General features: G+C 45.0%; 1 protein-coding gene across 1 annotated transcript in view; it reads left to right on the top strand.

Moving 5' to 3' along the window:
* Positions 1 to 415: 415 nt before the first annotated feature.
* Positions 416 to 12,224, top strand: part of fstl1b (follistatin-like 1b) — a 30,330-nt gene continuing 18,521 nt past the window's right edge. Inside the window, exons 1-2 of the mRNA XM_083777195.1 lie at positions 416 to 539; positions 697 to 753. Coding sequence (XP_083633321.1) covers positions 537 to 539; positions 697 to 753 — 60 coding nt within the window. The 5' untranslated portion in view covers positions 416 to 536. The remainder of the gene's footprint in view (positions 540 to 696; positions 754 to 12,224) is intronic.

Raw genomic sequence — 12,224 nt, forward strand, 5'->3', positions numbered from 1 at the left:
TACAATATATTATTTCGTAGGCTTAGAATAAGTAGGTAGGCCTAATAATTATAACTTAACCGCTGTCAAGTAAAGTTGCATTGCGGATTTGGGTGTAGGCTAATTTTCCATAAAGAAACAGTATTGCCTGTCCAGTCAGCAGTCTGCACAGACATTGCAGGGCAATTAATGAGCGGGCATTGACAGGTCTAAAACATGAAGTAGTTTCAAATCTATAAAAAGGGAAAATTTTCTTTAAATATTCACAGACACAGTAGAATGAATATGATGGATGACTTCTTTCAGAGAGCCAGCGACCCCCTAGGTAAGGTTTTCCCTTTGTGCCTTTCTGTCGGTAAACGTCTCTGCACTTCCAGACATTCTCATTGGCCACGTCACAGCGGAGGGGGCTGAGAAAGAAAGTGACGACCACGAATTCCTCGGCGCTCCTCAAATTTCCTGGAATCACGGACGGACCTCCACTTCTCCGTTCGCCCTTTTCGTATCGACACAAAACATATCCCGGCGCCCTCTTCTCTCCTCCTCAGATTTACAAAATGGTAACGTATACATTTTACGATACAGATGAGATAACGTTGCGTATACAGTCCTTGTTGTGTTGTGGTTCGGAAAAGGAAGAATCGACATGTTTAAACTTAGAAAACCCAATTGTCTTTTCTTTCCTCGCCGGCCCCGCTATACCTACACTGTCTCCAGATGTTCCGAAGTGTCCCAGTGCTCATACTGCTGGCCGTAGCGCTCTGCAATGCCGAGGTAAGTTGGTCTCCATCTCCCGTTCTTTCTTTAAAATGTTCTTTCGTAGTTTATAGCCTATACTTGTTGTATAGTATTTTTTTTAAATCCCGAACGATCGGGTCGCGAACATGAACTAGTAGTGTGCGTATCGTAGGGAAGAACTGAGGGGAACTGAACTCTTTTAAAGACCTTCCCAAAGCACATCTGGATCAAGTATATAGACCTATATCTATCTATATCCAGTAGCCTAATAATTATACTGTGGAGAAATCATCATTTCATCTGGGGTTTCATCAGGGTTGTGTTGAGCTTAGGGCGTGCGTTTAGCTTCAAAGCGGTACGGCATTATCACTGCACATTATGAGACTTCATCCTGGAGACAGGCAGTCTACAGTGCAATTAGCCCTAAACCGTTTGGGACCGTTACATTTTAACAGGGGGACAATTCTCATTTCAGAAAGTTCTAACGCCTACCAATATACAATATATAGGCATTTTTGCATACAGATGCCCTTGTCCAAACTCCAAAGTGACCCACGAAAGGGCAAGATCCATGAACCAGAACTATACAACCCTATCCTCCTCCCATTATATTCTTTGAGGCAGTTTAAATGTTTATTTAGTCGTTCTCCACAGAGATGTTTGTCATTGTGTTAAAACAGTCTATATGCATCCTAATTGATCACACCCACCCAGATACCCAAATATGTTCCAGACAAGAGTAGCCTGTACTTTCTGTTTGTTGATTAAACAGAAAGTGTAATAGACAGCTGTGAGTGATAGCAAAAAAAAGGACTCCTTGTGACACAAGTTTATGGGTGGTCTCTGTGTTGCTGGCTGTGTAGGTGTTTGTACACATACGTATAGCCATGTGTGTGTGTGCGTGACTGTGTGTGTGTGCGTGCGTGCTTGGGATTGATGTGGTCACTGCTGCGTTAAGTGCTCCGACCACTGCTGTGTAAACACAAGAGTTTAATGTGACGTTAGGTGACCTTTCCCCGACACCACAGGGGGTGACGATGACGACCTCACATCATATACTTCACATTAACTTGAGCCATGACGATGACGACGTGCAGTCTGTGGCAGCTTATATACGTGTGAAGTCATGTCAGTCAGTCGAGAGACGGATCGACCCACAGACAGTGTGTCAAACCTTAAAACATATGATGTGCCCTCTTGCGGAACACATGCACGCACCAGGTGGCGCGTCACATGTCTTATGTCGCCGGAGGCAGCTGTTGGAACACCTGGTTCTGTTGACCTGCTCAGTTTAAAGGGGCTGTATGGAGAAGATGACAAACAAGGGGAATTAACTTTAGCTCTACATTTCGGGGCTTGTCTTGTGACTTGTTATTTAGGGATATGTATGTTTGTCTATTAAGCTTCAGCAAAAAAAAAGAAGGAAAAATGTCAATGTTATTTGGTCAGTCACTATATTTTCACTACATTTCCAACCCAGTCATTATTAGTGACTTGTGTATGAGTGTCACATGCAACATTGCTCACAACCAAATGTCTCTAGGCCCCCCCAGCTGTCCTATAGCTGTCCCTTTCTCTGCCTGCTGGAAAATGCCCCATTGTGTGTGTGTGTGTGTGTGTGTGTGTGTGTGTGTGTGTGTGTGTGTGTGTGTGTGTGTGTGTGTGTGTGTGTGTGTGTGTGTGTGTGTGTGTGTGTGTGTGTGTGTGTGTGTGTGCCTTTATTGGATCCCTGACCTCTGTCATCAGTTAGGTATGGTGGGAGGGTGAAGAGACAGAACAGTGCAGTCTGTTGAATGTACTCATGAAGTCAATGGGGGAGGCATTAGGTAGGCATTTGTTCTCAGAGGGTAATTACCCAGATAATGTATGGGCTCTTGACTGGGCCTGGGAAGGAGGGCCTGAGCAGGCATGCCATACATGTGTGTGCTGCCTGAAAGAGGTCAACATCTGATTAGATGTATAATGGTGTCTGTGGCAGTTGTGTGTACTGGAGGTGGTGTATTAGGACACAAGTAAGTATTACGTGTAAGTGTAAGTATAAAATAGGGCATTCATTTCTGAACAAAAAAACCCCAAAACAAGGTTTCCTGCCCAACACCGAAGAGATGCATTTGTGCCGTGCGCGTGCATAAGTGTATGAGCGTTTTAGTATGGCATGATGTCAGTGCTTTTCGTTTATTTTCAGCATGAAGGCATAGGTTGTTAAAGCACGCGGACACCCGTGGTTGATTATGAAGGAGAGTGCCCCGGCCTGTGCTTCCTGAGGCGAGAAATTGCAGTGTTTGCAGATACCGCGGCTCAGAGATAGTGTGGCCATAGGCTACAGTTTAGTGACTCAGGAAGAACTCCATTATGTACAAGGGCAGATAATATGCATCTGATAAATAAAGATGTTGGCGCTCTCTCACTCCCAGCTTGACATGCAGAGGTGGTTGACCTCCACCCTTCCAACCCTCCCCCCCCACACACACACACGCACACACACACACACACACACACATTGGCTTTCACAGGGGGATGCAAACATACATGTAAACACAGATAAACCAGTGTTTACTTTTCCTTTCTTAAGGGCATCTGGTGTTGTTGTGTTACTACACTGGGAAGGGGGGGGGAAGGGGGGTTAATGACACAGAGAATAATTTTGTTATCCCACATGGCTGCCTGGGTCTGCTTTTGAAAAGCACACAGGCCCATGCATCAGGAGGAAAGCAGGCACCATACCGGCAGCCCAGGCAATCAGTCATATTAAAGCGCTACACTCTCCTGCATTGTCCAATGGACTGCCCCTAAGAATATGAGAGGATTAAGGAGCACAGTTTGCAAGCAGCAGGTTAACATTCCCAGGCTGCAGAGGCTCCGAGGCTCTGTAACGGTCGGTGGGGTTGACCACTAACAGAGTCAGACACTGATTTAGCGGCACTGTTGCTGTTGATGCCTCTCCTCTTCTTCTCTCCCGTCCAAAGGTGGGATAAAAATAATCTGTGGGGGGACGACGACGACACTGTGTCCTCTGTCTGTACCTATTTTATTTTGTCTATGGTCTATGGTCTGTACCAGCCTGCTCTAATTACTGTGGCTCTACATGCAGTCATGGATCCTGCACTGGGATGGTGGTGGGGGGGGGGGGGGGGGAGAGAGAGATATGTAAAACAGGAATGATATTAAGCCAGAGATGCAATCACAGAGAGAGAGACTGGCTTATGGACTGGCTTGAGGTAAAGACGTAAAGTATTTAGTGAGTGGTAGTGTCAAGAAGAGAGGGTGAGAGAAGAAGAAGAAGGGAGTACAGCGTTTTATGGCACTGCTGTGTGATCTCTACACTGTTGGCCTGGCTTTAAAGGAAACCTCATTTGGCCTACCATCTGTACCGGTGTCTTGTCATTAATTCCCCCCCCCCCTCGGCCCCAACACACACACACACAAACAGACACGCACTCGCTCTCCCTCTCTCTCTCTCTCTCTCTCTCTCACACACACACACACACACACACACACACACACACACACTCATACACACAAACAAATGACACATTGACAAACTGTTAGTGTTAATCCCGCATGCGAAGCAAGGGGATTGTGAGTCAGAGTTAATGAATGTGGAGAGAAGTTCTCTGCGCTAAAACCTTTCGGGAGTTTCATAAGACAATTTGTTGAACGCGTTGCCCGTTGGGGCGAGTCTGTTCTGGGGAACAGCTCGTCTGATCGACTTCACACTCGAGACTCCCTTGGATACGTGGCCACATACATACCTGCCTTGCGTGCCGTGAAGTCAATTACATGAAAGGTGCTTCTTGAGATAACGTGAAGGACAGAAAGACAGACAGACAGACCCTCCTGGAATGTACATTGGATGGATTAACCCATTTAGGCCTGAAGTCGAAATAAAGAAAAAATAAGTATTCTGAAAGCTCGTAGCGCGCCACTCTGTGTTGCGCTATGAGCTTGTAGATCTGCTATTTTTCAATAGCTAAAGTATACCATAATGCTTAGTTAAAACACCAAAAGGGGTTCACGTACAGAATGGGTAAAGGATTATATATCCCAGCTATGAAGGTCCTTATGTGAAGCAAATATATATTTAAGGTACTCAATATCACTTTTTTATTCTTACACAAACATTAAATTCACATTGACAATGAATGGAGAATCTACGTCACACGTGGACGAGCAAATCGGCTATTTCTGGCCCGATGATGCACGATGATAAGAAGAGCACCCCTCCGTTCACACGGGTGTGATTATCTTCCCCTACGTATAGCTAATGTCAGTGTTTAAAAATAATACCATTTTATGTTTTTTTTATTGCAGATGTTACCAGACAGGCTTTTAATGTGGTCATTGATCGTACAGTATGTACTGTACTGAGGCGCCATAGAACAAATAGCCTGCAGGGAAACCCTGGCCCCTACTTTCTCCCTTAGCAAAAAAAAACACACAAAGCTGTTTTGTGAAACAACAGACAGAGCTTAGTTACGAAGTGACGCGCTTTGAGCTCGTACGTCTGCTATTTTTAATGCTCTCAGCTATCAAATTTCTGTTATCCCTGTTGTTAATCCCTAATGAACATCAACAACTATTAGGGGTTTTGATGGTTTAAGATGGGTTCTGTACCATCCTAAACTATTACTAAGATATGATATACATTTAGGATGCTTCTATTACTGTTACTGTAGCTAAATTACACATCAAAGTTAGGAAACATCCTAACTGTATAGCATATAACATCATTCTAAATGAAGTTCCCATGGTCCTATCATTGTAGCCCCACCACAGTTGAGTCGATAAAATGTTGTGGTCACTAACAAAGCTCACACAGTCTCAGACTCCAAGATGGCTGCCTGTACACAAAGCACACATTCCTGGGTGGAAGCCTGTAAACAGGCTGTTTTGCTTCTCCAAACATGTTCCAACCATTAGCCCCAATACTGGGCCCCATGGAGGGGAGCAACGACTAGGGCAGGGGATTCTACCCGCTCCCCTGGTCAGGGCCAGTGCCCTCCCTCCCTCCCAGACACTGGAATTATGCCCAGAAACAGAGAAAGGGAGGGAGTGAAAAAGTGGACAGGCGGAGAGAGAGAGAGAGAGATTAGAGGAAAATGATGCGAGTTCAAGAGGTGAACGCGCGGAACCGGTGCTCAGCCGGAAAGAGATGACAAAATCAATACATGGTTATGGACGACCGTGGCTATACTGAGAGGGAGGTAAAGAAAGAAGCACAAGACGGTTTGAAGAGATGAACAGATCAGGACAGATTCTTCCCCGGATTGATCTGAGTCCCCTAGTGGCCCTGCATGCAGGCCAGGGGCAGGGCTGCTGTTGTCCAGCTCTCTGTGACAACAACCACCACAAGGGGAAGGGGTTGAGCTGGGGGGGGGGGGGGGTGCTCTGTCTGTAGGACTTTATTTTCTATGGTGACGTTTTAACTGCTAGCAGATGTGGCCCTGCCTAGACCGTGACTTATTTCCTGCTTCACTTTAGTCCCTCTCTCTACCCCTTTCCCTCTCCGACTTTATCACACTTTAATCACCGTTCTGACTGCTGAATTTCAGCCGTTGAACACGGGGCTTATGGGTGTGGAATTATGACGCTTTCCCACTACTGTATGGTACCAGCTCAACTCCACTCGATTCTAATCGCGTTGCTTCGTAATATCCACTGTAGATATGGCGCACGCAGTGTACTGTAACTGGTTGGCATAGCATAGCAATGTCAAACCCTCTGCGAGAGTGCTAAACAAATGCTAACATTAAAGCTAATAATAATGCTAATGCTGTCTGGAAACAATTTCTGTTTGACCTATGCCGTTTCTGACATTTTATTGTATATAATAGGCCATGCAGTAACTCAATTATTTTCATATTTTTCAAGTAATCAGGAACTTCCAGTGTAAGGGAATCATTCACGGCTAGTGATGATTCTCACTGACCAAAAGGCAATCAATAGTCTGTGGTGTTTTCGCATAACCTTTTGGTATCGCCTCAGCTCGTTTTGAACCTCGATGGCGGTGATACAATGAACCTCGATGGAGGTGATACAATGAACCTCGATGGAGGTGATACAATGAACCTCGATGGCGGTGATACAATGAACCTCGATGGAGGTGATACAATGAACCTCGATGGAGGTGATACAATGAACCTCGATGGAGGTGATACAATGAACCTCGATGGAGGTGATACAATGAACCTCGATGGAGGTGATACAATGAACCTCGATGGAGGTGATACAATGAACCTCGATGGAGGTGATACAATGAACCTCGATGGCGGTGATACAATGAACCTCTATGGAGGTGATACAATGAACCTCGATGGAGGTGATACAATGAACCTCGATGGAGGTGATACAATGAACCTCGATGGAGGTGATACAATGAACCTCGATGGAGGTGATACAAAGCCAAAACATGCGGGCAGAGTCGAGTCCAGCCATTACCATGCAGTGGAAAAGTGCCATAGTGGCTTTGGAATGAAGTGACATCATCCTGCCTGCCTGTGGTGTGTGGAGACATTCTGTTTTCGTGCCGACCAGCCTTTACTCACAGCCCTTTGTTTCTATACAGACCATGTTCTGTTGCGGACCTGACACCACCAGGAGCTCTAGCTTGACCCTCTGCAGAGTTTTCACGGAGAGCTGCACGCTTAAAGGAGAATTTCAGACTAGAAGGCTTTCTTACCTTTTTTTGTAGTTGTTATGTCCCCACCAAAGAGGTCCAGGTGTTATTTTGTGCAAAAGCGCATTATTGGCTATTTCCCCTACCATAAGCCCTCAATGAATTTAATTGAATTGCATTGAATTGAATGGGGCATTGGGTTGTTGTGCTCAAAAATCATATTTTTTGTATATATATATATCCTCTCTTCATAATGTAAATAGTATCCCAAGTGACACACTTTACTACTTATTCCGATGGAAATAAGCGAATTAGCACAAAAACCCAACCCCCATTGAGTGCTTATATTAGGGGAAATAGCCATTAATGCCACTTTTGCACAAAATAACACCTGGACCTCTTTGGTGGGGACGTAACAACTACAAATAAAGGTAAGAAAGCCTTCTAGCATGGAATTCTCCTTTAACCCATGGGCACTTACTGCCCTCTTTATACCAAGGCCACGTCATCTCATTGCCATGTAAATTATAGAATGTTTAGACCCAGCGTGTCCGTAGAGTCAGTCATTTTTCAGAAATGATCCTCTCAGCTTGCTCAGCTGAGGTTTTAAATCCAAGTCCCGGGGCACTGAAGTGTACTGAATAAGTGAGGCTGGATGTTGTTGGATATGTATGAGGATTCTGAGAGGGAGGGAAAGATGTTATAGAGTGTGACACTGTGTGCATTATTAAGGCATTATTTAAAGGCTTTTTGGTAAAGTAGGCTACAGAAAAAATAATAATATATATATATATATATATATATATATATATCGGGGAGCTACAAGCCATTTGTCTACGGTATGTTAGTTTACTCCTGAGCCCTTGTCAATTGAGCTGTACGCTTGTGTGTGCAACTTAACAAGAAACTGGCTCGTTCGTGCGCGTGGTTACTCAACATAAATTAGGAGTAGAGCTCATTACACTTTCTAACTGCATGACCCACTTCTCCTCTCACTGGCCTGGTTCGAGCTGACCCCTGGTGCAGCAGAGAGAGAGAGAGGGGGGGGGGGGGGGTGGTCATCAGTAGATTTTCATTCTGAGCCAGTGTTGTTTTTGGCAGGACATTTCTATTTTAGTTTTAGTCACAGTCTCTTGAATAGCTTTCACTTAGTTTTAGTCACATTTTAGTCACCTGGAATGTTTTGGTGTCAGTCTAGTTTTAGTTGACTAAATATCATACGATTTTAGTCGACTAAATCTACAGTTGATTTAGTCGACTAAGATGTATTTTGACGGGCTTTGATGCCGTCGAAATGATTATACACGCTGCGACGCGTTGTGAGCTTGTAGATCTGCTATTTTCAGCATGCAACCAAGTATAAAACTAGAAAAAGTGCCCTTCTGGGCACAGGTCTCCACCAGGATTCTTCCTCAGCCTAGTGGGAATATGCGTGCACAGTCTCATCGCAATGGGACGCTGCGTTGAGGAGTTGTGGCGATTTGTACAAAGCGGGCTACTCCTGAAAACTGTAGGAGCCAATCGTGGCCAATCAGGATGGAATATGAGAAATCAAACAAACCTGTCTTGATCACATGACTATGGAGATCATGTGTACCGATTTGCGTGAAATTTGGATAAAATCTGAAGGAGTAATAATAGAAAATGTGTTTTACATATGTCGGCCTCCTGGTGGCGCTATAAAGAGCAGATGTGAAAAATTCCAGACAAAGGTTTTTCCTTGGCCTCTAGGGAGTTGGCATACAAAGTTATCCACAGATCCGTGCAGTTAGAGGTAAAAACACTTTTCGGCCAGTTATAGCGCCACCTTGAGGCTGAGTTGAAATTGTTCATGTGGCATTTCGTCCTCGGCCTAGTGGGAATGTGGGTGCACAATTTCAGGGAAATCACGCGATGTGTTCATGATTTGCAGCATTTTGTTTGAAACTGAGCACTCCTGTGAACTTTGGAAGCCAATGTTAACCAATCAGGATGGAGTGTGAGAAATCTGAAAGACCCGTTTCGTTGAATGGCTCTAGCGAGACTGTGTACCAATTTGCGTAATGTTTGGACAAAATCTGTAGGTGTTCTGTGCAAAAACTTGTTTTGCACAAAGCGGCCTCCTGGTGGCACTATAACAGGCCGTTCTGGAAAGTTTGGGGCAGAGGTTCATCGTTGGCATCCAGGGAGTGTGTGTGCAAAATTTGGCATCGACCGGGTTAACAGTGGCCGAGATTAGCTGCTCACGGACGGACGGACACACGGACGGACGGACGGACGGACACACGGACGGACGGAGTGCAAAACATACTCTCCCCCCATGCCTTCGGCCTGGTGGAGACAATGACTGGATCTCTTGTCCACTAGTCCCTTCCTAACATCTTTGTCTATTTTTTATTTGTTGACGAAATTGACAATATACAGTATTTAGTCTTAGTTTTAGTCGTCGTCATAGCTTAGTTGTCATTTAGTTTCCATTTAATTTTCGTCAGTGAAAAAAGGTAGTTGACGAACATTCTTTCGTCTTAGTTTTAGTCGGACGGAATCAACACTGTTCTGAGCATGTGCAAAGGAGCAGAGAACACATTACGTTATGTTCTAAACCCCCCTCCCTCCTCGTCCTCTCCCTTTCTCTCTCTCTCCTGGCCAGAGTCCATGTCTCGGGGAAGTGCTGGGTGCATGTGGCCAGGCCCTAGACCTGGGCAGGCCAGACAGTAAAGGGTCAGGGCGGGAAGTAGGGGGAGACAAAGGCGAGGAGGGGAGGGGCTTCTTTTCTTTTGACCCACATACTGATGAGATTTTTGGCTCAAGACAAACCCCAGCTGGGGAAAGCCGGCTAAGGAATGTTCCCCTGGCCATAGGCTTTCAGGCCAAATCTGTCTCTCACTCGCTCTTGTGTCATTTCCACATATTTCGTGTGCTTCGCCCTCTCCGCTTCTCCCTCCCTCGTCGGAACATAATTGGAAGCATGCTCGTAAATCAGCGGGTTGCATGCGAGCATGAAGTCAGTTGGCGCTGTTGTCGGTTAGCTGTACCATCTCCATGACACTGTCTGTCTCCACAAGTGAATGCATAGTGATGCAAATACAAGCTTACCTTCTGTGTGGTGATGTTATTACAATATAACTAGAACATAATGTATTGGTTGTTTGGATGTGGTCTTCCTACTTTTCCATTGAGACATTTTGATAACTGGTGTCACATATATAGGCACACCTACTGGTTGACAATGTCAATAAAGTTACCTGAAGCAGATGGCACAAAAAAGATTGGCATCAATCTTTTAAGTTAACCCTGTTGCAACGACCTCTCCGTTGGGAGAGAGGTAAACTCACAGGTTGTAGCATTAAAAGCAGCTCGTATTTAATAACATTTTCAAAATGAGTAGCTATCGTATCCTACAGATGAGCTTATCTCAGACATTTTGGCAACAGCTTTACATTCACCCTTCAAATCCCTGAAAACATTGAGCATATTCTGTGACCAGGTATTATTGTTGAAGAACACATTTGCATCTGCAATATTCTTCCCTTCAATAACAAGCTGTCACTTGAGCTGTCACTTGAGCTTCTGCTGGAGTAGAACAAAAAAAACTTGAGCGAATTGAAGGATAGCGGAAACTGTCAAATGTATCTGACTGTGAGAGTAAAAAACTCTTAACAGTGTTGGTACGTAATGCGTTACAAGTAACTCGTACTGTAACGCATTACGTGTTTAAGTCAGTAACTCAGTTACCGTTACTACATGGTGCGTTACTCCGTTACTCCGTTCTCTTTCATGTGGTCTCTGCTAGAGAGAGACAGACTTCTGGGAGAGAGGGAGGAGGAGGCAGAGACCCAGTGTGTGTGGTGGCGTGCGGCGAGGAGCCGCTGCACGCGCTGTGGCTGTGTTTGTGTTTGCTAAACAAGACTGTCATGGCGGCGGCGGAGCCCACATTGTGTTTCTCCAAATGGATATATTCTCAGTATACTTTGTCGAGCACAAAGAAAATAACGTTTCAATGTACGTTGTGTGACTATAACCTGTAAGACTGCATACCCAGACTCATCCAATGGCAGTCCACCTCCTCCCCTGGCACGGCGAAATGGGACGGAAAACGTTTGCGTGCGTGCATACGTGCACGTCTTTGTTTGTGTCCGTGCGTGTCGCGTGCGTGTGTGTGCGTGTGTGTGAGAGAGAGACGGACAGACACAGGGAGAGGCTGTGCGTGCGTGCATAATAATCAAACCTATTAATTAATTGTCTGGTCGAAATCCAGACTCAAATTAGTATTGCCACCACCACCAATAATCAGTAAGAGCAGCTATCTGCACATACTGGAGCAGTGGAACCCACATTATTGGCCTGGGAGTGGGAGTTTTTCCTTTTCCTTTTTTATTAAGTAACTAAAAAGCTACTTTTCACAGTAACACATTACTCTTCGGTGTAAGTAATCCCTAACTGAGTTACCTTTTAAATGAGGTAACTAGTAGCCAGCGCAACACTGCTTCTTAACCCATTCTGAACGGGAACCCATTTTAGCTATTGAAAAATAGCAGATCTACAAGCTCATAGCGCGCCACCAAGTGGCGCGCTACGAGCTTGTAGGTCTGCTATTTCTGAAAAATCGAAGAACGACTGACATTTTTAGAATCTGATCTCAGGCCAGAATGGGTTAATACATTGGTGTGTTGTTGAATAAGTAACAACTATAAAACATGATCAGTTCAGGCATCAAAGTGGCATGTTTACTTTGTTTGTACCAGTCTAAATCCATGTTGCATGCTAATGACCGCCATGATGCATTGTGGGAAGGGACTAATGACGGCTGTGTAAAGTGACCCCCTCAGCAGACAAGCATCGACCGACTGCCCTCTGAAACAGGGAACCGACAACCATATATACAAGAACACACACATGCAAGCAGCCATAA

This window comes from Protomyctophum parallelum (genome assembly GCF_964188405.1).
Source record: "Protomyctophum parallelum genome assembly, chromosome: 11".
In the NCBI taxonomy this organism is placed as follows: Eukaryota; Metazoa; Chordata; class Actinopteri; order Myctophiformes; family Myctophidae; genus Protomyctophum; species Protomyctophum parallelum.